The 27,853-nt window shown below is 42.8% G+C and overlaps 1 protein-coding gene across 4 annotated transcripts in view; it reads left to right on the top strand.

Moving 5' to 3' along the window:
• Hdlbp (high density lipoprotein binding protein) overlaps nucleotides 1-27,853 on the top strand; it is a 63,018-nt gene that overhangs the window by 15,549 nt on the left and 19,616 nt on the right. For 3 of the 4 annotated variants that reach the window (XM_051154382.1, XM_051154383.1, XM_051154384.1), the window contains exons 2-11: nucleotides 14,983-15,047; nucleotides 16,559-16,671; nucleotides 18,545-18,702; nucleotides 19,798-20,013; nucleotides 22,845-23,051; nucleotides 23,231-23,446; nucleotides 23,829-24,035; nucleotides 24,774-24,881; nucleotides 26,243-26,347; nucleotides 26,820-26,898. In XM_051154382.1, the coding sequence (XP_051010339.1) occupies nucleotides 16,596-16,671; nucleotides 18,545-18,702; nucleotides 19,798-20,013; nucleotides 22,845-23,051; nucleotides 23,231-23,446; nucleotides 23,829-24,035; nucleotides 24,774-24,881; nucleotides 26,243-26,347; nucleotides 26,820-26,898 (1,372 nt within the window). In that variant the 5' untranslated portion in view covers nucleotides 14,983-15,047; nucleotides 16,559-16,595. Of the gene's footprint in view, nucleotides 1-11,461; nucleotides 11,593-14,982; nucleotides 15,048-16,558; nucleotides 16,672-18,544; nucleotides 18,703-19,797; nucleotides 20,014-22,844; nucleotides 23,052-23,230; nucleotides 23,447-23,828; nucleotides 24,036-24,773; nucleotides 24,882-26,242; nucleotides 26,348-26,819; nucleotides 26,899-27,853 lie in introns of those variants that run through there. The other variant, XM_051154381.1, reaches the window with a different exon arrangement.

Below are 27,853 nucleotides of genomic sequence, written 5' to 3'. Positions count from 1 at the left end.
CTTTTGACAAAATGAGTAAAAGGCTTGAGTATCATTACATCTTTTTAAAAAAGAGTTTTAGGTGTGTGTGTGTGAGTGGGGGGGGGAGGGAGAGAACGAACACAAATACAACCACATACATATATTACATGTATGTGGAGACTATTCTAAAACCTAGCAGGGCTACTACCCTCCCCTCTGCTTTAGAGAAGACTGTACATTGCCTCTTCTTAGTGGGTACCTGGTCATCCCATTTCTGCCTCTCTTAAAAAGACACATATAGGGAACTTGGAGAAGTGCAAGCATCCTTTGTGATAAAATCTTCTGGGCTAAGATTTGACGTCATCTTCTTTATCTAGGTTTTCCTGACAACATATATACACACTCCATTGCATATGCATAAAACTTCAGTTTTGCCAGCAATCAGAACTCAGCCTTTCAGTTCTCCTAGGACTTCAGTACAACAAAAGAAGTTCTCCTAGACATGTCATATGCAGTAGTGCTATTTGTCTTGTTACTTAGATGGATCTCTTTAGGTTGCATGTTGGCCAGTCTTAGATGATAACAGCTTGTAATTGTGTTGCTCGTTCTAGTATGATTGTAACTTTTCACTAAATATAATATATGTTACTTCTGGGAAATATTGTTCATGTAGGAATTTCCTGAGAAAACTGTAGAGAGCAAGAAATCAATGTGAAATGTCCTCGGTCTCTAGATTTTCTTTTCTTTTTAAATAAATGATCCTTTGTTAGTCTATTGGTGTTTATACTCCTTTAAGCTATAAATACAAATTTATTGGAATTAAATTGTTTCTACATTTGTAAATCTTTAAATTTTGTAGTTGGTTTGGTAGGCTAGTGTTATACTTAAAGTTTTCCATGTTTATATGTGGTCTGAATTGATAAGTCTCTTTGCAGCACTGACTCCTTGTTTGGGGTAGGGAGAGGCAGAACCCTGTGTATCCTATTTTCCTCTGGGAAACCCTCCTTTCCACCAGGTAGAAACCATGTGTTTTGGATAGAATGGCTCAGCTGTGTAGGTAGATGCTGGCTGGTTTGCTGTGGCCCCTTCACTACAGTTATTGGTCCCTTAATGGGCTCAGAACCCAATTACTGCCAGTGAGATACCAAAATAATTAGTGAAGCCCCCATGAGGGAAGGAAGCTCTCATTTCCTTAGGAGATACCAGATGATATAATTACTGCTGTTTGTAACACTTCTTGTTTCAGAACCAGGCATAAGGTAATACCGTCTGTCTCTGTTTCTCTGTTTCTGCCTTTGCCTTTCTCTCTCTCTCTCTCTCTCTCTCTCTCTCTCTCTCTCTCTCTCTCTCTCTCTGTCTCTCTGTCTCTGTCTCTCTCTCTCTCTCTGTGTTCTTTATCTTTGTCAAACTAGAGTTATTGATCTTTTTCAGAGAAATTGACACTTAGGTTTTTTGGTTTTTGTTTTTTGTCTCCTCTCCCCTCCCCCCGCCCCCTTGAAATATACAAAAACAGACAAACAGGAAAAAAAACCCAGAATATTTCAAATACTGCTGTCCAACTTTTAATGGTTGTCAACATATTGCAGTTTCATCTCTTCTTGTCTCTATGGGTTGGTTTTTGCTTTTAATATTTTAAAGCAAATCACTTTATATCTTTTCTTAATATTTTAGTTTATTACCTTTAGTAGATAGGAGCCTTAAATCATAGCCACTTTACCATTGTCATGTTATGTCATATGTTATTAATATCATCCAATATGTATCATGTATTCAGTTTATCAGCTATCATAAAAAGTATTTTTATACTTGGCTTATATAAATCAAGTCTAGAGGCCCTCCCTACCTTTCTATTTGGCTTAAGCTGACCCTTAGACAATCTGTAAAAATACATTTCCTTTTTATAAAATGCTCTTTTATAAACAGTTCATTTATGAAAGTGTAGGGCATCTGGGCTGTGGGGTGTAAACATTTTGTATTTGGTTCACTGCATCTTGTCTTCTTCAACATGATTTTGTCATCCTTACATTTTCTGTAAATTGGAAGCTGGAACCCAGGTTAAATAATGTACTTGATTTCAGTTATTCCCACTCCCCTCCTTCCAGTAATCAAGAGTATTTCATGGGGCTGGAGAGATCGTTCAGTGGTTCAGAGTAAGTACTGATTCCCCAGAGGACTTCTTTCCTTGTACCCACATCAGGAGCCTCACAACTGCCTCTAACTTTTTTCCAGGAGGACTAGATGCTTTTGACCTCTGTCAAAGCACACACACAGGCACATACAAGTACACATAATTAAGAATGAAACAAATACTTTTTTATAAAAAAAAATTTGTAGACATCGCTGAATGTTTATTGTAATTGATCAGGAGGCATGATGTCTGACATAGGATAGGTCAGTGGATACAGACAGTGACATCGGGATGATTTCTGAAGTTCTTTGTCAACCAGTTATCTAATAGGCTTAACAGTCATTTTGCTTGTTGCTTGAACCCATTGTTTGATTGGAGTATTGGTTTCCTGTTGCAGCTGTTCAAATTACCAGGTTGTAACTGAAGTGCTCTTGCTGAGCTAGTCAGGGTCATTGGATGGCTCTTTATGGAGGCTCCTAGGGCTCCCTTGCCTTTTTCCTTGGTAAAAGCCATTATTTAGCTTGTAGCCCCCTTCCTCTTACAGGTATACCTTCAGATAATAGATAAATAGATACAAAATACCCCCCATGGGTTCTATGCACTCTACCACTCTATCCCCAACACCTTTGGTCTTTTTGTTTGGCCTGTTGGTTTTGAAGCATGGCGTCTCATATCACCTAGCTGGCCTCTGAAATGTGGGAGGACCGTAAACTTCTGAACCAAGTGTTAAGATGACAGGAGTTGCTACCATATCTAGTTCTACCTAGAAGCTAGGAAACAGACCTGAGCTTGTGGCTAGAGAGAACGCTCAGTGGCTAAGAACACTTACCCTTGTTGGGGATGTTGGTTCAATTCCCAGCACCCACATGGTGGTTCATAAACATCTGTAATTCCAGGGGATTAAAATAAAACTTATTTATGTGTTTGTTTTGTGGTGTGGTGGGGTTTATGTCCATGTAAGGGCAAGTGCTCATGGAGAGCCTCATATGACCCGAAACTGGAGTTACAGGTGCTTTTGAGCCACCAAGATGTAGGTGCTAGGAGCTAAATTTCCGTCTTTTGCTAGAGAACCAAGAACTCTTTATTATTAAGCTATTGATCCAACCCTGAAACGGGCTCTTACTATGGTGCCCAAGCTGCCCTTGAACTAAGAGACCCTTTTGTCTCGGAATGCTTAATTCATCTTTTAGAGTAATAGGTTCCAGGAATTAGGGCTTGGATAAAGGCTTTTCCAATTTCATTTTATTTTCTTACATTTTATTTAGTGTGTGTGTGAATTCATGCACATGCTATAGTGTACATGTGGAGATCAGAAACCCACAGGATTCTGTTCTCTCATTTCCACCAAGTGAAGCCCAGAGATCAAACTCAGGTCCTCAGGCTTGGCAGCAGGCACCTTTATCCACTGAGCTATCTCTCTGGCTTTATTGGTGGTAATTTTTATACAGATATTCCTGTGATGTTTTGCTTGTCTTGAAAGCAATAAAGAAAAGAGACTAGATGATGTCTTTATCAGGGTTGAAACTTATTAGAACTAGCAACTTTCAGAGGTGAAATGTGGGGTGATTTTTGTTTGTTTTGTTTTGATGGTTTTTTTTTTTTCCTGAGCCTCTTTTTGTGGAATCCTAACCTTAACATCAGTGTTTTAGCTATCAAAGTCAGAATAGAGGAAAATTACTTTGCTCTTATACAGACATAATATTTGTATGAATGCAGATTAATGTTTAATTAATTCTTTGCACAGACAAGAGGAAGTCTTTAAGTCAAAAGGTAAGATTTAATTCCTAAGAGTTGATAACATAGAAAGATAGTACTGGAAAAAGCAGGCAGTTCCATCAGCTCATTTGAAACAGCCAAATGAAGGGGAGAAATGTCTAATGTCACCAAGCAGGTGGCACCCTGAGTGCTGTGGGGCTCTATTCTTTGAAAAAGTAGAGAACCCACCTAAGTTTTCTGGTGTTTGTTTCTTTTGTAGAAAATTCATTGCTATTTGGATAGAACTGGTCTGAAGTGTAATCTTGCCCCCCCCCCTTTTCTTCTCTTTTTCTTGCTTTTTTTTTTTTAAGACAATCCCTCATATCCCAGGATAGCCTAGAATTCTTTATATAGCTGAAAGTATCCTTGAATGTCCTTATGTTTCAAATTCTTAAGTATTTGCATCCATTCCTTTACCTAGCTTTGTATCCATAACAAAGCTTTTTATAAATTAAGCTTAATCTATCTTGTGGAACTTTATAAGAAGAAAGTTGGTTTTTTTGGGGGGTTTTTTGTTTTTTTTTTAATTCAAATAAAATCCTCAAATTATAAATTGCTCCCTCTGGTCAGTTGGCAAAGTACTTTGTTTCTTGTAGTCCAGTAGGATTTATAGTGAGAATATTAAAAGTAGTGAGTGAGAGGAAAACTGTTCTTTATTAACTATTTCATTTCTTGTACTTATAGAAGAAATTAATTATTCTGTAAATTTGATACTGAAAATTAATATAATATAGCAGCAGTTTTCTTTTAATCAGCTAGTTCTCCAATGACTAACACAGAGAGACTATGACTTATTATTAAGCTGTAGGTACTATGCTGGGCAGGTTTTGAGCTATTCTAATCCTACTACCCTTAAAACCCACATCAAAGCCTGTCACTTGCCAATCTGATTACTCCTGGTGGCTTCTATCAGGCTGTCCTCATGGCACACTTCCTTGACCTGTGCTGTGTCCAACAGATGTAAGCGATATTCCCCAACCATCCTTGATTGATTAATAAAGATGCTGAAGCCTGTGACAGGGCAGAAAAGAGATAGGCAGGTGAGGCTTAGGTTCCTGGGCTTGGGATCTCTGAGGTTGGGGGGGGGGTACTTTGAATGGAGTTTGAGGCCAGTTTGGCGGCGGGGGGGGGGGGGGGGTGTACTTTGAATGGAGTTTGAGGCCAGTTTGGTCTACAGAGTGAGTTCCAGACAGAACTCTGGAGCTACATAGTTGACCCTGTCTTGAAGGAAAAGAAGAAAGAAAAAGAAGCTCTTAAGGAACTGTGCAAGTCAAGTGATTTTCATGGGTAAAGATGCAGGAAAGCGTGTTCACTTTCAACGCCTGCTGGTTTATTTATTGGGCGGAGGGGGCACAGGTGAACTATGTCCTTGTCAGGTTAAGGTGCTGTAGTTTGACAGAACTTACTTACCGTCTCAAAGCAACTTTATATTCTTTCCCCAATGCCCACAGGTTTGTGTGTGTGTGTGTGTGTGTGTGTGTGTGTGTGTGTGTGTGTGTGTGTGTGTTGCTAGGAATTGAACCTCCTTGCTGGAACAGTAGCCAGTTCTACCATTTTTCCTCCTCCAAGTGGAAGGTTCTCCATTGAAAGAAAATAAAGGTCACCACAGTTGTATGCCCATTAAAAATGACCTTTGGCCAGGTTGTGGTGCATGCCTTTAATCCCAGTACTCAGGCAGAGACAGGCAGATTGCTGTGAGTTCGAGGCCAGCCTGGTCTACAAAGTGAGTCTAGGACAGCCAAGGCTACACAGAGAAACCTTGTCTCAAAAAACCAAAATAAACAAACAAACAACTGGCCTTTGGTTGAGTGGTGTATGTACTGCTTTTCATGTGCTGCCCTCCCAACTTCATTTTCTTTGTCTTGTACCAGTTACTGGCATTCGTGTTACTCAGGATTTGTCTACGCCCTTTCTATCCTTTTTTTCTATCCTATGACTTAGTGTAAATCCAATAAGATATTACATATATATAAACCTGTCTTTCTAAAACATGAGTTGTCTTTTTCTGTTTGGTAGCACTGGATGTAAGGTTGAGGTCCTCTTACCAGACTGCAGTCAAAGCTCTAATGTCTGCCACTTACTGAGTGTTGGGTAATGCTGAGACCGTGGCCCTCCCACTCCAAATAGGTCTGCTGTTTAGGTTCCACTTGCTTTCTTAGGTAAGTCAGACTTATGTATAGCTTCTAGAATTTTTTTTTTTTTTTTTTTAAGTAGATCAAGAACTCAAGAAACTTAAGAGCAAATAGAATGTAGTTTGGGATTTTAAAGATAGGTTTCCCTTATTGACATACTTTTTAAAGCTATTTATCTTTCCTGTGAATTTCATTATAGTAAGCTTAATGTTTTAGAAGCATTTCACTCTTCATTATTTGCACTATTTTTATACGTGGTTACATTATAACAACCAGGTAAGACTGGGCCAAGTGGAATCTCTCCAAAGTACAACATCCCTAGTGGGAACCATAACTCAGGGCAGTCAGAAAGCAGACTGTTAGCAGGACCTGACGTCATCAGACTTCACTGCAGTGGAGGTTTGCTCTGCTGGGTCTGAAGAATGGTCTGCTTCATTTTTTAAAAATGTATTCTTTATTTTATTAGCTGAATGCATATGTGCTGATTATTTCAATATTTATTAAATTAGTATAGAGTTTCACTAAATTTTAAATGTGTTCATTTAGTGGATTGTGCTCATTTATTGCTAGCGCCCACCCTAGGCTAAGTAGCTGTAGATGTCATCACAACTTAGAGAAACCCCACCTACCCCACCCATATCTACACAGATGGCAGGTAAAAGTTGAATTCATAACAACTTAGCCAAGGTAACTTGAATCATATCTGAGCAAGATTCTAAGCCCAGGAATATGACAGCACATTTGATGTTCTTTATGCAGTCTGTTCACTTGGTTGGTACTTGGCAATGCTGAACTAAAATACAAGTATGTGTTTTCATATTACTAAGAAATAAGCAGAATATTGGCCATTGAAGAAAACATTGATACCCTTTCTGTCACCTTAGGGCAGAAAAAAGCAAGATAATTGTGGCTGAGATGCCTCTGTGGATTTAAAAAAAAAAAAAAAGGTTGATGAAACAAGATGCTACCTCAACAAGGTATAAAGTAAGAACCAAATCCTTCAAGTTGTCCTCTGACTTCCACACCTACTGTGTGGCATATGCATGCCCTAACTCAGCATATATACACACACCATCAATAAAATAAAGTCCTGGTTTTGTTTCACAACAGGGTTTCTCTGAAGCCCTGGCTGTCCCAAAACTCACTCTGTAAACTAGCCTGGCCTCGAACTCACAGAGATCCTCCTGTCTCTACCTCCCCAGTGCTGAGGTTAAAAGCGTGCACTGCTGCCACCACCACCAGGAATAATTGCTTTTTAATGAGGCAAAAATACTGGCAAGATGTCTCATTGTGGGTAAAGGTGCTTGCCCCAGTTCTAATGACCTGAGTTCTATTAGACTTTGGAACTCATATGATAGAAAGAGAACTGACTCCCAGAAGTTGCCTTCTGACTGCCATGCAAGCTATGACATACATGCATCCCACCACACACATAGTAAATAAGTGTAATATTTTTTTAAGGAAAAAAATGTTGAGCATTTACTTAAAAAAAAAAAAGGCAATGTTAAGGAAACCATGACTAAAGACAGCTACTTGTTTATTATATAAAGTTTCTCTCTTGAAGCTGTACTGTTTTATCTTAGGCTGCTGAGCTGTATGTGTGATAATAAACACCAGTGAAAGAAAAGTCAATTTTGATACATTCATTATTAGAATATTCCTGCAGGTTTACTTAAACAGACATAGAAGAAATTTACATTAATAGAAGTATAATCTGAGCTACATGTATTTACAGATTTTTAGCTGTCAAGAAGATGAAAACATTTTTTTGTCCTGACCTGGTCACCAGTCTCAATATGAGTGATCTATTATAGCTGTCCCTTGTCACTGACTAATGTAGCATGTCTGGTATAGATCAATTTAGGTTATTCTGTAATTTTTTTAGGTAGAGAGTGTTACCGCTCTAGAGACAGGGGACCTGAAGAGAATGGAGCTCATAAATGAGAGAGATTAAAGTCTTGTGCAATAGCTAACTTTATTCAGAGCATTAGACAATTTGTCGTGAAGGTAAGAAGAATCACATGAGCAAAGAGTATAATCTCAAAGCCATGAGAGCAGGGGCTGGGGGTGGTGGTGGTGGATCGCTGTGAGTTCGAGGCCAGCCTGGTCTACAAAGCAAGCCCAGGATAGCCAAGGCTACACAGAGAGGCCCCGTCTTGAAAAGAAAAAAGAAAAGAAAAACCAAGAGTACAATCTCAAAGACAAGCCACACATGGCAAAAGCATGTTTTTCCATAGCGGCATATAAAGGACAGTTTAAGCACTTAATTGAATAACAGCAGCAGGCAATGATGAGTAATCTGAAGTAAACTCACCCTCATCCTACACTTTGGAGGAGCATGAAAACACATTCTGCATTTTGTAGAAACTGAGGACAGAAAACACTTGTCTTCTTGGACTATTCTCACAGGCACTCCGAGCTCTCCTCACAGGACTCCATTCTTGGATCATATCCCAACAGGGGGCATGTGTCCTTAATTCCTAGAGTAGTCTCACTTTTTCCAGGTCCATTTCTATTTTGTTCTCTTGCCTTATGAATCCTATTAGAATATGTTAGACCCTCCTACCTTGCACCGTGATTTTTTTTTTTTTTTTAAGTTATTTTGCTGGACTAGGAATCAAACCTAGGAGCGTGCACATGTTAGGCAAGTGATCTACTACTGAGCTACATTTCCAGCTCTGAAGTTCTATTCCATGAATCTTAACCATCTTTCTGTTGTTCATTCTGCGTTTCTTTTATTTAATATCATGTTTATGAGTTACTTTTAATTGTTTCATGTTTTTAATAGTTATTTCATCTCAAGTTCTTGTGTCTAATCCTAGTTTAAAATTTTTTAATTTTTTCAATGGTAGTTTTACAAATTTTTGTGGCATTAGGGAGCTAGTATGGGCTCTAACTGGGATACACACTTAAGTCTTTTTTTTTTTTTTTTTTTTTAAGGGGTGTGTGTGTTTTGTTTTTGTTTTTTGTTTGTTTGTTTGTTTGTTTGTTTTACAGGGATGCCCAGTTTGTTATATGGCTGCTGGGATCCAAATTCCAGTCCTCATGATTGCAAAGCAAGTGCTCTTCTTAACTGCTGAACCATCTCTTCAACCCCCCTGCATCTTACTCCCTGAACTTTGGACTTTCAGCTTCTATACTGTAATTGACCTGTCAGTATCTTTTTATTCTGGTATGAAATGTACTCATTTTTGTTTGTTTGTTTGGGGGTTTTTTGTTTATTTGTTCAAGACAGGGTTTCTCTATGTTATCTTGGCTGTCCTGGACTTGCTTTGTAGATCAGGCTGGCCTCGAACTCAAAGCAATCCGCCTACATCTGCCCCCACTAAAGGCATGTGCTACCACGCCCAGCAATGTATTCTTTCTTAAATGTGCCTTCTGTTTGTTAATTTTTTTAGAGGGTAATAGGGATTTAAAGATGTTCAAGTCCCATGTCTCTGAGCACTCCCTAGAGACGCTTCTGTCTCCCAGCCCAGGCCAGTCAGAAAGCATCTAGTTGTGGCTATGTTGCTGGCCTTCCCCTTTCCCCTTAAGGCCTGCTTTCTGTTTAGGGCATGGCTCCTGTAGGGACTCATGATTTGAGGAATTGAAGTGTTTGTCTATATTCTAACATCTCACCTTAAGCAATCTGGAAGCTTATTCCCTGTTCCTTGAGGAATGAAAACCAAAATATTGCAGAGCAGTGTTCACTTTTTGAGACAGCTGGATCTCACACGGAAGCAGCACTGCAGGATCATCTGGAATGGTTGGTGGTACACGGTTAACATTTTGCTTTGTATCCTTTGAGATAAGGTCTCAGGTTAGCCAGTTTGGTCTAATCCCTAATCCCTGTGGCTCTCCAAGATGACAAACTAATGTCACCACACCTTCCTTTGTTTAATATCTCCACTAAACCCATGCTTTGTTTTATTTTTTAGACATCATATTACTTTGTAGCCCACTGTGACCTTGAACTCCCAATACTCTCTGCCTCAGCCTCCTGTGTAGTGGGATTACAGGATACCACCACACCCAGCTAACTACATGGAGGTCTCCTGTACAGCAGGCACTGTGCCAGCTTGTACTTGTGTGCACTTCCTAACTGCGCTGGAGATCCCTTACAGCAAACGTACTGACTTGTGGATACTTACCATCCTCATCTCCTCTTCCACAGCCCCGAGACCTCAGTAACAAAAGAACAACAACAACAAAAACATTTGTTCTAGTTGCCGGATGGTTAATCTCCAGGGAAGGACACCCTGCAGACCACAGGAGTATACACCTTGGTGCCTACAGAGGCTTTAGGAAGCTGTATCACTCAGTAGCTATGCTGGCAGCTTGGAGATGCCCTTGGGTCTTCCAAGCAGTGTACATTCTCTGCCTTCAGTGCTTTATGAAGGGCTGTGATGTTCCTGCTTGCTGTATTACTGGCTCCTGGGCTTCTGGACTCTTGACACTCAGCTTGCATATAGTTTCCTATTGAGTTAGTTAGCCTGCAGTTTCCACTAGGGCAGCTCTTCCCATTCCCTCAGCCAAGAACTGCTGGGCTTTTCATAATGCCCATCACGGTGCTGTTACCTTCTAAGCATGTGTCAGGTCTGACTGCTTATTTTGTCCACTGCTGCAAATCCTTATGGGCCTTAGGCTGAAAACTACAGGAGGCCTTCTTCTACCTTTTGTCACATATCAGTGCCCCACTAAAGGTGCACGTGGGAAGGCATATATCCAGACCTGGTGGCTCACACCTGTAATCCAAGCACTATAGAGGGAAGCTGAGACAAAAGAAACTAGTTCTACACCGTGGAACTTTGTCAAGGGCGGAAGGGGCAGGAGGAGACCTGGTTGTGCCCTCTCCTGTGGTTACTAGCCTTTAGTAACACCCATCTTGTGGTCGCATCCTGTGCTGATATGGATCTCACTGACCAGTTTACTTTGTGTTGTTCAGAAGTGTGTTTATGTCACCTCAGTAGAGGTCCAAAATGATACATGACTACAAATTATTAAAGTAGTTGTCACTAAACACAACAAGGCAGAAACTAACCCGCTTCTCAAAGGAGGAAGCACCCTGAGAGCAGAGGTTCTGCTATCCAACTCGGTGTGGGAGAGGGAGCAACGCACTGCAGGCTGATCTGTACAGGCGGAACCCTGAATAATACTGTGAAGAGGGCTTTACAGTTTTGGAGTTTGTTATGTTGGTCCTTGAGGAATGGAGCAGGGATTTGTAGTGGAGGTGGGAGCTGGAGGAACAGAACCCCCAGAGAATGAGATGTGCTCCACCAGGGAGTACTCTAGGGCATTGTAAAATGGTTCTCCTGGCTTTCTTTTTCTCTTTTGGTGACAGTTTCTGGGGGTCTCTGCTCTTGCACCCTTGGCTCTGGGGCCTGTCTGTTCTCCATAGGTAATTAACTTCCCAACTCCTTGGCCCCTGTCAGGCCGCAGAACTCTTAAGGAGTTGGTCGGCTGCCGGCGCTCTGGGGACCCCGCAGCGGGCGGGGCGGGCGGCCGGTCTGACGTGTCTCGGCGGGATTGGAGCCGCCGCCCTATATAGCAGCGGCGGCCCGGGCGCCGCGCCTCGGAGCGTCCCGGCTTCTCCCGCGCGGCGGCAGACGGACAGACTCTCGGGCGTCACACTCACTAGTGAGGATCGGGCGAGCTGGTGGGCGGGGGTGCCGGAGGCGGGGCGGCGGGGGGCTCACGGCTGGGCGCCTCCGGGGTCGGTTTCCCAGCTCCCCGGCTGTTCTAGTGCCTAGTCTCCCGCTACCGCGACGGGCGGGGGCCGCTACGTGTCACTCTACGCATGGCCGCTCTGGAGCGCAGAAACTTTCCCAAGTCCGCCACGCGCCGCCGGTCGGCTTGCGGGCCGGGGCCGCCTGGACTACTAGCTCACCGGGCGGGCCGCCGCGGTGGGGGAGGGGAGCGACCTGGCCAGGTTGGTGACGTGGTCACTGGAGCCGGCCCCTCCCCCGCACCCCTTCCCCCCAGCTCGGCCCTGCCGTGGACCCGACCTAGGTCAGTAGTGCCGTAGTTCGCGCAGGCTGGGATCTTCACCCGGGGCCCTTAGGTCCTGCACGGTGCCTCGCAGCACCTTCACCTGCGGCGTCTAGCTACGTGGTCACGGGAGGACTCCCGGCCCAAGTGCTACTTGGATGCGCCCCAGGGTCCATGGGTGAAAAATACATTACGGAAAAATACCGAATTTGGATGAAAGGCAGGGAAGCCGAACAGGATACTGTCCCTTTAAGCCTGTCCCCGCCCGCGGGCGCTCTTGGCCGGTGGGAGGGCCGTGCTGAGGTGGCATCTGCGAAAGTTCCTCCCAGGCTGGGTCTCTTGACTTCCAGAGCTGGGTAAAGCACTAGGCCGGCCTTGGTGGTCACCGACTTAGTTTGTGATCTCAGTATACCTAGGCTTTGTTTTTAATTTTGAAGCCTGTACTCTTGAGTATTGGCGAGTGGGGGATACCTTTGCAAGAAATCTGAGGACATAAAAGTAAACATTTTCAACTTTGCAAGAGAAGCCTGAATCTCAGCTGGAGGTTTTCGGTGCTGTCCATGCAGACTGGCCCACAGTGTAAAGAACTTAAATCCCTCTAGCTGAGGTAGATACATTCTTTCTGGAGTTGCATACTATTGCCCCTTACATAAGTAGTTGGCACAGTTTGCACAGGGCAATCAATTTAAATACTTCCTTGTTCAGAAGCAAAAAAGTAGAATTCTTCACATACAGCTTTTTCTGTTTTCTGCATTGACAACAGGTTTCGAGGTACCACAGCTTCACTGGTCTCTTTTTGCACAAGTCCCATTCGCTCCCTGGCTTCTACCTCTCTTGCTTTAGTTCTAGTTCTGTGTTAGCTGACCTTTTTCTGCCACGTTCATTTAATGTGCTCTAGGAAGCAGTTTGTAATGTCCAAGCTTAGGGGCTGTACCCACTGGAGACACATAGAGACCAGAAAAGGAAAAAATAAAGGAAAAAATTGTAACTTAACAGCCTTTACAGGGAAGCAGGGGAACTGGACTCCCAGGCATGCTGTGCACTCTTTTCTCTGGTGGTATTTGAAAGTCAGATTAGAGTAATATTCAGTAACTTCTGTGTGATTCAATCTAGCAAAAATCTGAGATACCAAATCTTGGGCTTCTGGCCTATTCTGAGAGTTTAGCCAGTGTGCATTCAGGACAGAGGGTGCATGCTCAGCTGTGGTGGTTGCTCTGCAAGGTGAGCATCCAGGTGCAGCATGTTAGGCCTCTGAGTATTGTCAGTAGAGGTAAAACGGGAAGCAGTGGGTGCAGGTGGGTGTAAAGGTGGAAGGAACATTGCATGGCTTCTGCTGTGTTAAACCAGATGCAGGTGGATGCTTGAGCAGGGCATTATAGAGGACATAGAAAGCCTCTGATAAAGCTACTTACTACAGAGTCTCCAGTGGAGATGAGCTCTGTATTTACATATGAGCATCAGGTATGTGGTTTAAATTGAGTATTTGACAGAGTTTTAAGTCATTTAAAAACAAAAACAAACCTTAGCTGGGCGTGGTAGCCCATGCCTTTAATCCTAGCACTCAGAAGGCAGAGGCAGATGGATCTCTGAGTTTAAGGCCTGCCTGGTCTAGAAAGAAAATTCCAGGACAGCCAGGGCTATTACACAGAGAAGCCCTGTCTCGAAAAACAAACAAACAAACCTTACCAGACAATACCTGAACCCTCTATTCAGTGTGTCTCTAATTGTGGTCTGTTTGCCCCAAGCTCTGACAAACTTTGCTAGGCCCCAGTGAGTCTTCTAGAGGTCCACTCTGCTCTCCCTGGCTGCCAGAGGATATTTGTACTTATCAGGAGTTTTGGAAGCTGTGCTCATTTCTTCTTAGGCAATGACAGTAGACACAGACATGAGATACTTTCAGTAGCTTCTCCTGGAAAGGGATGTCTAGTTGTAGGAGAGTGCCTAAAAGAGATACCCTTTACAGAGCCCTGTGTCTTTTCAAGGCAGTATATTGTGTAGGCTTGTTAGCTATTACTCTGTACTCAAGACTTGACCTTGAGCTGGAAAAAGCAGTGACACTGGTCATGGCAGCACAGAGACAAAGACATATAGTTGAGGTCATGTGGTTGAACCTGGCTTGGCAAAGTGGGATGAGCTTCTGGGTTTAAGAAGCGATAGCAGAGTTTGGCATGGTGGTGCACACCTTTAATCCCGAAACTCAGGCAGAAGCAGGTAGGTTTCTGAGTTCAAGGCCTCGTGATCTACATAGAGACCTTGTCTCAAAACTAAAAAAAGGACGCCTTTATAGAGTAGGTATTTTTTTTTGTTTTGTTTTTATTTTTTTTGCCTCCTCAGGTGGCCTCTGACTCTTGCAATTTTATGGCCTGATTTTTAAGTCTCTGTGCATTAGAAAGGACTGAAGGACTTTTACAGGACAGCAGCAAGAATAAAGGAACTGTGAGTTACTAAGCATTCTTTTTTAATTTTGTTGTTGTTTTTGAGACAGGTCTCCACTTTGAACCCTGGCTGGCCTGGAACTCACTGAGATCTACCTGCCTTTGCCTCCCAAGTGTTGGGTTCAAAGACCTGCACCACCATGCCTGGCTCCAAGAATTCTTTAAAGAGTCGAGGAAACCTTGGTCATCCTGTAAGCGTCAACATGAAATCTTCATCCTGCTATATATGCCACAGTTAGCTTTACAGCAGAGCCAGCCTGCAGAACTCACAAGGATCCATTGTACACATCACTTCTAAAATCATCTAAGTTTGAGATGACTGAGTTTTGCAGTAATGTGTCTTGTTCAAAGTTAATGCCTAAGACTAGAGCCTTTGTGCTGTTCTTTCCCAAGAAATTTGCCTGTTGTTATTACAGGAAGTCAAATCTAAAGAATATTCAGCCCTTTAAAAAAAAAGGTGTAAAGTGAGTAAATAAATAATTTTTTAAAAGAAAAAAGCATTCAGCCCTTTCTTTCTTGAGAATAAAGGATCTAAGTTATAAAGCATGGATAAGTAACCTTTATGTTTTGTTTGTTTTCTCGCTCTCTTCCTACCGTATACCAGTAAAAGCTGGCAGGCTGACAGAGGCAACCTCGGGACGGACTTTCTGGCTACCGACCATTTCGCTGGTAAGTTTGAATGCCCTTCCTGAAGACTTGATGTGCCTGGAACGCAAGATGTGTTGAGTTAGTTCTAGCCTGTATCTCTTTTCGTTAGGTTTCGTCTTTTGTGCCATGAGAGGCATTTCCCTGGCTTTCTTTGTCTGCTCTTCAGCTGTGGCCTCTGCCTTGTGTCTGTTTCTAATTCTTCTTACAAGTCAATTATGTTTTTTCAGGATTTGGGTCTTAATATGCTTTAGGAATGCTGAGTTAAATTTTCTAAACTTGGGAAGAGGTCTTACTTTACTATAATGAACTAAGATTTGGGGGTTTTTTTGTTTGGTTGGTTTGGTTTTTGTTTTTTGTGTTTTATTTTTGATACAAGGTTTCTCTACAAAGCCCTGGCTGTTCTGGAACTCATTCTGAGGCTAGCCACAGAGATCCACCTGCATCTGCCTCCTGAATGCTGGAGTCAGCGGTGTATGCCACCACACTCAGATGCTTAGTATATTAAAGTACTTGCATTTTGCCAAGATGTGGAACATGTAAGACAACTGGTGCATAATAGTATAAAGAAAATAGCTTCTTCCTCACACTGGTTCTCTGAAGCCTCTTAAGAATTACAGAAAAGCAGAGAAGCCAACCCTGTGTCTAAGAACACTGAATTGCACCAGCCTTTCCAAATAAAGAGACCTTCAGAGCCAATAACCATAGCTGTCCTAGAGTAAGGAATTTTGTGCCTTGACCCAGTTTCCTCTGGAGAGTGAATCTCCTCCCACACCTGGGCAAGAGTGTCAGAAGACAGCAAGTTGAAGCATTTAGCACAGTATTTGGACCTGTTACACTGTCCCAATGTAGTGCTGTGAGGTCCACAGCTCCCTCATTCGTGAGGTGTTCAAAAACGTTCGAAATGGTTCTTTTGGCCTCTGGATAAGCACCTTGTACATCCTTGTTGTAGTAGTTGTCATTTTTATACTTTTTATAAGCATCAGGAGGCATATCTTGAACAACTAAAAATAAAATTGAGATAGCTATTAGAGTGATTCTGGAATTGACTGGTGCCAGGCTCCGTTAGTCCCGGATGCCCGTGGTCGTGGGGGAGGGTAAGAAGTTATTACTGAAGCCATCTCTCTATGACTCCTATAGTGATTAGGTGGCACAGACCTAGCACTAGGTCGCTTAGCCAAATCTTGTCTACTGTATGCCACACAGTTCTGAGAAAACAGTTAATCAAGTGGGCTAGGACTCTACTTTATTTTCATTTTCCATGTTCACCCTTCAGTTGAAAGCTTGAAGAATAGTTTACATCCAACCTTGTGAGGAAATAAATAGTGACTGAGCAGGGTGTGGTGGTGGATCTCTTGAGTTTGAGGCCAGCCTGGTCTACAAAGCGAGTCTGGCACAGCCAAGGCTCTTACATAGAGAAACCCTGTCTGGAAAAACAAAACAAAACAAAAAACCCTGACTGAAGCAATTAAAATAACAGTCCTATAAACCACTGTGAGTTAGTCTCTTCTCTGATTACCTGTCTCTTGATACAGTGTCTTACTAGGATTGTGTGTGGACGTGAGATCAACCATGAGCTCTGTTGCAGTTTTGACCCAAGAGAGTTTTGCTGAACATCGAAGTGGACTGGTTCCACAACAGATCAAAGGTAACAGACCTCTTTACAAATCCTTGTTAACTTCTGAGACTGGGCTTCTGTGCTAATCTGCACTGGTTGGTTGTGAGTGAGACTGGACAGGCTTGAGGAGTGACTCCAGAAACAGTAAGTGTAGATGTGGGCAGTTTCCTGGAAATCCAGTTAACTTAGCAAGTGGCTATTAATGGGATCCTTGTCACAATTGCTGTTCCAGTTATGAGGTACAAAAACACTGGCTATGAAGCATCCCAAACATTGCTGGGGCTCTTTGAGGATGAAGGTGAGGTCTGACTTCTTTGCTCTTGAAGGCCACTGGCCCAGATCAAGACCAGCACTGTCCGGTAGAATAGAATGCTGGCCCAGGTTAAATAAAAGAGATGGGGTGAAAAAATTTTTCCCGAAATATTTTCAGACAAAAGTTTTGCTGCTTAGACCAGGCTGACCTCAAACTCTTCATCCTTCTGCTTCTGGGATTATAGGCATGTACAATTAATATATTTACCCCAATGTATGTAAAATATTTTTATTGCGGTATCTCAATTTAAAAAATCTTAAGTCTGGCTATTTTTGTTATTTTTCTTTAAATTTTAGTATATATTTATAAGTACAGGGCATTTTGATTTGAATACTGTTTATATACAAAAGTCTTTGATCTGAGCTGACAAGACAGCTCGGTAGGTAATGATGCCGACTGCCAAGCCTGATGACCTGGATTTGATCCCAGCATCTACACAGTTGAATGAAAGAACTGACTCCTCTAAGAAGTTTTCCCATAATGGAATTGAATATTAGTTCTTAAATGAATTTGCTCCTAGTACTCAGGGAGGCAGAGACAGGGGGATCTCTGTGAGTTCAAGGTTAGCCTGGTCTATAAAGCGGGTCCAGGACCGCTAAGGCTACACAGAGAAACCCTGTCTCTGAAAAAAAAAATTTTTTTTTTAATTAATTACACTTTAAAAAATTCATTTCTTAACCACACTTGACCCACTCATTCCTAGTGATCACTGTTGGTCATTCCTAAGACTACTGGTTGTCTGGGTCTCAATATCTGGGGCCTAAATGCAGCTATCTGTAGGGTCTCCTTTCTTAAGAGGGAAAGTGGAACTGCAAGAGATCACGCTCATACCAGCACCATCAGGCTAAGAAGCAGGAGCCTGGGCTACAGGCCTGTCTAATTCCAAAGGTCATCTCCTCCCTCTATGTTTACATGTTCCATTGTGTTTTTATTGGCTCCTGCTACTGGTAGATACTGTTCAGCCTTAGGGACTTGGAATTGTCTAAAGAGTCATACACTTGATTTTGCGGAGATTGTGGTTAACCAGACAAAAGTATGAACAACGTGAGCCTCATGGGCCATGAGCATGACTAATAGTCAGGCCCTGATTTCTCCAAGTCTTGGCTTGAGAGGACATCAGAGACAGTTCTGTGTGAGTTAATTTAACTATCGTACATTGCAAATGACACCTGAACATTCTTAAAAGCAGTGGTCATACTTCTACGCAGGGCCAAACATTTATAGTCACGATGTGCTTTTGTGCTGTTAGAAAATATGAGGGCCGAAAAATCTGTCATAAGCTTGCCTTCAAGGATTTTATACATCTCAGTGCTAAAATGAAGCTTATACTGTCTTGACTTTTCATAGTAGGCCACGTAGAGGGCAAAAAATGTTCATTCCTGGGATTGGGATACTCGAGCCCCATCCAATTGACACACTCAGGGTGCTGGGCCTCATGGCTACCTGAGGGCCTTCCCAGAGCTGTGAACGAGGAGTGTGATAGTAGCATTGTTTTAGTGGAGGGTTCCTGCTAAAACCCCTTCCAACTGTTTTTGCTCATATAATGTTGAATTGTAGTATTTTCCTCCTACTCTGTGTTCTCTGGTCTAGTTGCCACTTTAAATTCCGAAGAGGAAAGTGACCCTCCAACCTACAAGGATGCCTTCCCTCCACTTCCTGAGAAAGCAGCTTGCTTGGAAAGTACCCAAGAACCTGCTGGAGCCTGGAGTAACAAGATCCGGCCCATCAAGGCCTCTGTCATCACTCAGGTAGAAACACCATTTCTTTTTGTGTTATCTGTTCTATCAAGTAGTAGGACTTGATAGAATGTTTTTGACTATGCGATGATGAGAGCACTTGGTGTATGTTAAGGGGGCAGGGGTGTCTAAATGATTAAACAGCTCTCCTTCCTTCTCTGTAGAGCACACCTTTTGCCTTGGTCATCCCACCCTGCCTTCCAAGCACGCTGGGATGGCACACAGTTTGAGATAGGCCATATCTGTCAGATTCATGGGTTCAGTGTAGTCCCTGTTTCCCAAGTCTGCCTTTCATATCCATATGATGGTCAAGAACTAGTCTGTTGCTGGGCTTGGTGGCCCTCATCTTTAATTTCAGCACCAAGTGCCAGATACAGGCTGATCTCCCGAGTCAGAAGCCAGCCAGAGCAACAGAGTGAGACCCTGTTTTTTAAAAAAAGAAAAAGCTAGTCTGTCTGTAAGCAGCTACTTCCTGGTTTCCTTTGATTTCACTGGCTCTGGATATTAGAACTGATGCCTAGTGACAGAATTCCCACCAATGTAACCATAACTCTTTGCCTTTGGGTACATAAGCAACTACATCTTGATTTGTTTGTGGCCTTGTGCTATCATAGCTCTTGCTAAATGGATCTCTTGAATGGTTCAGACCTCAATGGGGTAAGGGATCCCTCTTGCTTCCTCCCCTGCTTTCCTACAAAGTTCCTGATTATAAGCAGCATTTGTTATGCTTAGAGCTCTGGATGTTGCCTCCTGGTCTGCTCTTCTGCCTGCTGCTTCTGCTGTTTCCTATCATGGATGTTGCTTTGTCTCTTCAGAAAGGTCTCTCCATTGTACCCTTAGTGTTTTTTTTTTTCATCTAGTCACTCACTTCCCTTTAAATCCTTCACAGGCTCTTGTTTCTGATGTTCTTCCGTTTGTGTCATGGGCATAGTTCTCTGCACCACAATGGCGGCCACTCCTGACTTGGGTGATTTCTCTTATTTACCTAACTGCCTTGTCCTAGGGTGCTGCTTAGTGAATGGCTGATTAATAAGTACTTTTTGTATATAGTCATTCTTTCTTCTCTTCTTTGAAAGTTTAACTTTGTCTTTGGTCTTTTCTGAACAGGTGTTTCATGTACCCCTGGAGGAGAGAAAATATAAGGACATGAACCAATTTGGCGAAGGTGAACAAGCAAAAATCTGCCTTGAGATCATGCAGAGGACTGGTGCTCACCTAGAGCTCTCTCTGGCCAAAGACCAAGGCCTCTCCATCATGGTCTCAGGGAAGCTAGATGCGGTCATGAAAGCCCGGAAAGACATTGTTGCTAGACTACAGACCCAGGTGGGTATCCCTAGGCCTGGCGTCCCAAATGACTATTACTTGGCTGGTTCTGGTGTAGGCCAGAGCTTTTCTGTATTCTTTCTAGCTCAGGAGTTTGTAGTTAGAACAGGAAAGTTTAGAGCCCTTTGTGATTTTTAGTGAAACACCTCCCACCCCCAATCAGTGATAGAACCATGGTACCTATCAGATCAGCCATTGAATTAAATGTCCTGAAATTTAAGAGTTTCAGAGTTTGAGAACTTAAAAAAAACCAATGAGCTTGCTAGGCAGTATATCATCAGTTTCCAGGCCTCATACTTGGGAAGTAAAAGATTAGATTTATTTTTCTCCTTTCGTAACAGTCTGATGACCATTAGAATAAAAGCAAATCTGCAGTGCATTTCTCCTAAAGGCCAAGAAAAAGGCAGAAAAATCTTACTAAAGTGTCACATGACAGCTACTATGCTGTGTGGGTTTGTTCAGAGGTAGGGCCTACTCTGACTTGCTGCTGGGCCTTTAGACAAGCTGGGGGAGGGGCATATGCTCCTGCTCTGCCACTGACAACCACACAAGTTGTTAAGGTAGAATTACACAATTAAATTTCACAAAGGTAAAATTGTTGCTTGTGATGGGGTAGCATGTGACTGGTATTATACTGGCTCTGAAACATCTGTTTACTTTGTTTAGTCTTCTGTCTCAGATGACTTTCAAGTTGGTTTGTTTAAATCAATGTTCATTTGATTGTGGCATCACATGACTCCTTAACAGTGCTCTGCTTTCCTTCATGGTTTCTTATGGACTGGTATTTGGTGCTTGGTTACTTTATTTCTTGTATTTGGGGGGTTGTTTTTGAGACAAAGTCTTATTGTGTATCCCTGGCTGTCCTGGAGCTCACTCTGGGGACCAGGCTGACCTCAAACTCACAAAGATCCAACTGCCTCTGCCTCCCAAGTGCTAGGATTAATAGTGTGTGCACCGCCATCCCTGGGCTGATAAAGTGCTTTTTAACATGTACAAGTCCTTAGATTGCTTCCTAGAATAAATAAGTAAATCATTTTCCCTTTTACTATTTTTCTGCAGTCACTCTTCAGTGGGTAATTGTCTTTTGCTGTTTTTGTTTTTTGTTTTTTATGTGTATGTGTTATTTTGGGGGTGGGTTTTGTTTGTCCGTCCCCCCCCCCCCCCCCATTTTGGTTGTTTTTCAAGACAGAGTATTCTCTGTGTAATAGCCTTGGCTGTCCTGGAACTCTCTTTGTATACTAGGCTGGCCTCAAACTCAAAGATCTGCCTGCCTCTGCCTCCTGAGTGCTGGGATTAAAGGCATGTGCCACAACAGCTGGCCAACAAGATAACTGTCAAACTTCAGTTTATCTTTGGATTGTATTGTATAGGAATATTTGAGAGGTTGAATTGAGTTTAATTTTTAAAAAGATGCTGTGTGTCCTATCGTATCAAATTTCCAACCACAATTAATTTTCTATGTAAAAAATAAATGCATATCCATCTCCTTATTATGTAGATTTGATTTTGTTATTAATAAATACGAACTTATATGTATGCCAAAGAATAAATTTATTATCTTAAATATTTTACTTGTATACCTGGAATATAAGAATTTTTCAGGTACAAAGGAGTTGCTGGTGGTGGTGACATTGTGAGCTTGGACTCATTGATACAGAAGCTGCCTCCCTCATCATTGGCTGGAGGAGCCCCTCACGGATGCTCCTGGCAGGCAGCTTTCTGTGCCACCCAGTAATCTGAATTTCTTAACTTTTAATGTAGAAACCTATCTCAGGTTAATCTTAGCTGTAGGCTTCCAAGGACTTGGGATGTTTCCCTTGGGTTTTGGAGAGTGCGGATGCAGTGGAGAAGTGCCAGGTTCGCTGCAGTTGCTACATAGAGTGGTCAGGTTCCTGAATCTTCTCAGAGGGCAGGGCTGACAAAAAGACATTTTTGAGAAAGCGATATCATGAGTTCAAGCTATTTTTGCTTAAAATGGGGGGGGGAAAAGGCGGTATTTTAAAATATAATTTTCTTTTCTGGGTTTTCCTACCACTTGTTTGAGTTTATTTTCAGTTTTTCAAAATTCTTTCATCTCTTTTTGAAATGGGATATCTCACTACACCTAGCATTTCACTGATTGTCTAGACTGATTGCCAGCAAACTCTAGGATCCTGTCTTCACCTCCCAGTGCCAAGCCCATGGAAGTTTTATAATCAACTTTATTCTCACGCCTTTAATCCCAGCACTTGGGAGGCAGAGGCAGGTGTATCTCTGTGAGTTCGAAGCCAGCCTGGTCTACAAAGTGAGTCCGGGGGTACACAGAAAAACTCTGTTTCGAGAACAGGGGGAGGGGGTGGGGACTCCAGTAAAAAAAAAATTAATTACAAGAATTGATATATTTGTGATTTAAGCCTTCTTTCGTAGTTTGTATGTAATGATGTTAGCTTGTAATGTACATTTCTCGCTTCCCTGGTGAGGATCAAAGCCAGGGACTATACATACCTGTCAAGCCCTATACCACCACTAATCTACACCCTAGCGTTATACCTTCTGACTCGCAGTTGTTAAAGTGAAGGTTGCTGATTTCTAGAGTATTTTTCCTTCTTGTTATAAATGATTTTAATGAACTAGTAATTTCTCTATGCAGTCAGATTTTTTTTTTCCTATAATGGAGAAGTCTGAGCAGTAGTACAGGTACACTTGAAATGGCCCTAGTGAGGGCCAGGGAGGCTCCTGTGGCCATGGTGTGGTGTTTGAGCCCTGGTGATCATTCTAGCTAGAGAATACTATAGAACAGTGTTACTGTATCAGAACCATGAATGGGGTTTTTGGTTGGACTCTGGTTACAGGCCTCAGCAACTGTTGCCATTCCTAAAGAGCACCACCGCTTTGTTATTGGCAAAAATGGAGAGAAACTGCAAGACCTAGAACTAAAAACGGCAACCAAAATCCAGATCCCACGCCCAGATGACCCCAGTAATCAGATCAAAATCACTGGCACCAAAGAAGGCATTGAGAAAGCTCGCCATGAGGTCCTCCTCATCTCTGCTGAGCAGGTGAGGCCTCTGAGTGGCTTCTGTCCCTGCACTCTGCCCCTTGCCCAGCACTGGCTTGCTCCTAGTGAGCTGCCACTTTCAAAGCTACCTAGAGGCACCGTGTGTATCAGGCCTTGGCTGTGCCTGGCAAAGCCTGTCTCTTCCGAGGGATTCTCATCAGTTCGTTCTGTCCCTTCCAGGACAAGCGTGCTGTAGAGAGGCTAGAGGTGGAGAAGGCCTTCCACCCCTTCATCGCTGGGCCCTACAATAGACTTGTGGGTGAGATCATGCAGGAGACAGGGACGCGAATCAACATCCCTCCACCCAGCGTTAACCGGACAGAAATCGTCTTCACTGGAGAGAAGGAGCAGCTGGCTCAGGCTGTAGCTCGTATTAAGAAGATTTATGAGGAAAAGGTACAGTATCTGTTCAGTGCTTGGTAGCCACATTTCCCTCTGGCTTACTGGGTGCATTGTAGGGTGGTGTCCTCTTTGTTTTTGTATTTTAATGTGTGTGTCCTTTTTCGGGTCTGTGACCTCACTGGTAAGTTACTGCCATAGAGTTGGCACATACTTTATAGAGGTGATTTAAAAAAAAAAAAAAAAAAGCTTATTCAGACTTTGAAACCTGCAGGCAGTGACCGGAGTAGAATTTCTGGGGAGGTTGGTGGGAGGCCACTTTCACTCCACTGTGGGAGACCCACATCTGGATCCTTCTGGGACTTGTTTTAGATGTTCTGCCCACACTGCCCATGCCCCACATCTTCCCTGCTGACTGCCTTATGCTTCTCTTCCTTAGAAGAAGAAGACTACGACCATTGCAGTGGAAGTGAAGAAATCTCAGCACAAGTACGTGATCGGGCCAAAGGGCAACTCACTGCAAGAGATCCTGGAAAGAACTGGAGTGTCTGTTGAGATTCCACCCTCAGACAGCATATCTGAGACTGTGATACTTCGAGGCGAGCCTGAAAAGTTGGGACAGGCGTTGACTGAAGTCTATGCCAAGGTAGCTTTCTCTAAGATTAAAGTGTGCTCTGATAATTTCTGGGGGCGTATTGTGGACTAGCTCCTTGTTGGTATACCCAATTGTGTATGTTTATGTGCAAGCATGGGGGTGGTGGTGTGTGCTATTGCATGTATGTTGGTATATGTAGAATCCAGAAGACAACCTTGGGCGCCATTCAGGAGACCCTGACCACACTGTGTTTTTGAGACACAGTCTCATTACTTCCGTCTCTCCAGTCATGAAATTACAAACATGCATTAGCACATCCATCTGTGCGGATCAAACTCCACTCCCTGAGCTTGCACAGCACATGCTCTATTGGCTGAGCTGTGTCCCCAGCCGCACCTCTATACACTTACTTTTTGTTTTGTTTTTTGTTTTTTGAGACAGAGTTTCTCTGTATAGCCTTGGCCATCCTGGACTCACTTTGTAGACCAGCCTGGCCTCGAACTCACAGTGATCCTCATGCCTCTGCCTCCCGAGTGCTGGGATTAAAGGCGTGTGCCACTGCGCCCGGCTTACACTTACAAATATGAGCAGTCTGACTTTTGATGTAATAAATAAGATCTGGCTCTATATGTTAGACCAGGTTGTCCTCAGACTCTTAAGAGCTCACCATGCCTCAGCATTGTTGGTGCTGGGGTTAAAGGAATGTACCATCACACCTGGTTTGACCTTTGTTTTCTCAAAAACTTGAACTCTACAAACCTTCAAGTCTGTTCCCTGTTTTTTCCTTAGGCCAACAGTTTTACAGTCTCCTCAGTCTCTGCCCCTTCTTGGCTTCACCGTTTCATCATTGGTAAGAAAGGGCAGAACCTGGCCAAAATCACTCAGCAAATGCCAAAGGTAGGGAACTGTTTTCAATCTGGTATTTTAAGATTGCCTGACATGGTTTTGGTTTTGCTATTTGTTGTATGGATGCTTTGAAGACTATGAAACCCTATCAAGTCCCAGCCACCCTAATAACCATAGAAGCACATAAATTTTAAGCATATGCACCATTTATTTTTTTGTTTTTTTGTTGGTTTTTTTTTTGTTTGTTTGTTTGTTTGTTTGTTTGTTGGTCTTTATAACTAGAGAAGGCTTTCATTAACAGGTTAAATATATGTCTTAACAATGAATTTAATGGGCTGGAGAAATGGCTCAGCAGTTAAGAGCACTGACTGCTCTTCCAGAAGTCCTGAATTCAGTTCTCAGCAACCACATTGTGGCTCACAACCTTCTATAATGTGATCTGATGCCCTCCTCTGGCCTGCAGGCAGAGCACTGTATATGTAATAAATAAATAAATAAACTTAGTAAAGTATAATGGCTTCATAATAATTTGAAGAGCAACTGGGAAAGGGACTAAAGGGTTTGTAATCAATCTTCTCATATCTGTGTTGTCCTTACTAGGAGGAAGCAGAGCCCACTCTCACTCCTATTTTGTTGATATTAGTGTAGTCTAGCTTGTCATTGTAGTCTTTCTAGCCTTAGAATTACCGATGATTTACTTAGATGTAGGCAAACTGCTCTCCCTTTGCAACTTTCTAACAGCATAAGCAAGACACTGGCCTGCTCATGTGAACAGTGAGTTTTCCTCTATCACTTTGTTCTTAAATTTTTGTCCTTAGGCTGAGTAAATAGCTTAGCCACTAAAGTATTTGCTGAGAAAGTATGAAGACTAGACTTTGGATCCTTAGAACTCGTATCTATACCATGTGGTCATGGCAGCATTGCTATAATTCTAATCTCAGAAGGTAGAAACAGGATCCTCAGAGCAAGCTCTGGGTTTGATTGGGAGATCCTGCCTCTTGAATAAAGCAAACAAATTATCTTGACATCTACCTCAGATGATACACACATGGATTTGCACACAAAAAATGGGAAAAAAAGAAAGAAAACACATTGTCTTTGTCATCTGTCTTTACTCTTTATACAATCAAAGTGAAGTCCACCTTACAAAAGGGAAATCAGTGCCTGAGAACATGAAAAGTGGTGATGTCTGTACACATCAAAGGGAAGCACAGTGTGAAGAACTTCCTAGCTCCTAGTCTCAGCAAAAAGGTGTATTAGGCATCAGACCATGATATTTAGTGCCATCCTTCAACCCTTCCTTTCAGCTCTTTGTGTTGTTGGTGGTGGATGAGACCCTCACTACCTGTACAGTTACATAGCAGCTGTGTTATTTGGCCTTCGCCATTCCTTCCCTCGTTTTGGTCTGGTAGGTTCACATCGAGTTCACAGAAGGTGAGGACAAGATCACCCTGGAGGGCCCCACTGAAGATGTGAATGTAGCCCAAGAACAGATTGAAGGAATGGTCAAAGACCTGGTAAGTGCCCCTGTAAGCGGTACATTTACTGGTTAAGGGGAGGCTCCGATAGGGTAGAGAGAGGTAGAATGCTTGTCATTTGGGACTTAGGTGGGTGGTCGTGGACACAGAAGAGTAGCCTTGTTCAGTGTGCAATAGTTTGTGAAACAGATGCCTGAAGTCCCAGAGTTCTGGGAAAAGGAAACCATTTTGAGGTTGAGACTTTGGAGGGTGACAGGGACAATCTTGCAGCAATTCCTGGTTGTTGAGATAGAAAGGGCAAGTTCTACTCGGTGTGTGGTGCACACCTTAAATCCCAGCACTTGGAAGGTAGGGCAGGTGGATCTCGGAGTTTGAGGCCAGCCTGGTCTACAGAGCAAGTTCGAGGATAGCCATGGCTACATGGAGAAACCCTGTCTTGTGGATTTCTAAATGACTGAGTGTATCTTGGAGCCAGAAGCATTCATCGATTGCCTTTGTGCTTCCCTTGTAGATTAATCGGATGGACTATGTAGAGATCAACATCGACCATAAGTTCCACAGACACCTCATTGGAAAGAGTGGAGCTAACAGTGAGTAAGGCTGGCGGATGGTGGCAGGGCCCAGTCCCCTAAGCCTGAGAAGAAAGGCCTCTCTGAGGACCTGCATGATTGTCCTGCTTCAGACTCCAGAATGCTGGGTAGATAGGCCAGGCAAGGTCTTGCTGCTACAGAAATTTATGTTGCTTCCTCCACCTTCCTTTCCCCTTTTGGCAATCAGCCACCCCTAGCTGAAAATTCTCTTTACTTTCATCCCTCCTGCTGTGCTTAGCCCATCAGTATTTGTGGGACTCTTACAGTAACTTCCAGGCTTGTGCTCGGTCATCAACTCAGAGAGGAATGCTGTTAAGTGAATAGTCATGTACTGTCTCAAGCTCAACTTTAATTTGTTAGTTTAGATTGTAGGAACAGCACAAAAATGCACTGACTTCAGTAATATGTTAAACTGAACCAACCATCCCCCTACCCCAATATAGAGTGCTGGAAATTAAAGCCAGGCGCCTCCAGATAGTTGAGTTGGTGATCTTCCTGTCTCGGGGTCCTGAGAGCTGGGGTCACAGTGTATGTTACCACTGAGGTCCTTTTTTAATCCCCTCTCCTGTATGGCTATACTCGTATGGACACACTTGCATTTTCTAATGACCTGAGCCCATCTATTTTGTTTTTGTTGCTTGTAAGTGTAATCCTGTTGGCTCCACAGTTTGCTGTGAATGATCCATTCCCTGTGGTAGTAGTTATATTCTGTACCATTTTCATGATGGTGGTAATGTCCTCTCAGAGTGACCTCAGTTGGCACTTACTTCACATGCAGCTTGACTCTTGTGTATACATCCCATGAACTTGCTGTTATGGTTTTGCTTTTTGTTTTAGTTACCTGTAGAGTTTACTTAATAGATACAGAAGAACTGTCATACAATTCTGAAAATAATTTCTGCTCACTAGGAATCATAGAACTGTAGCATGGCCAAAGAACTGTTCTACCAGTTAC

The sequence above is a fragment of the Acomys russatus genome, chromosome 12, assembly GCF_903995435.1.
Source record: "Acomys russatus chromosome 12, mAcoRus1.1, whole genome shotgun sequence".
Lineage (NCBI taxonomy): Eukaryota > Metazoa > Chordata > Mammalia > Rodentia > Muridae > Acomys > Acomys russatus.
The sequence above is the reverse complement of the archived record's forward strand: the minus strand, read 5'-3'. Positions and strand labels throughout refer to the sequence as shown.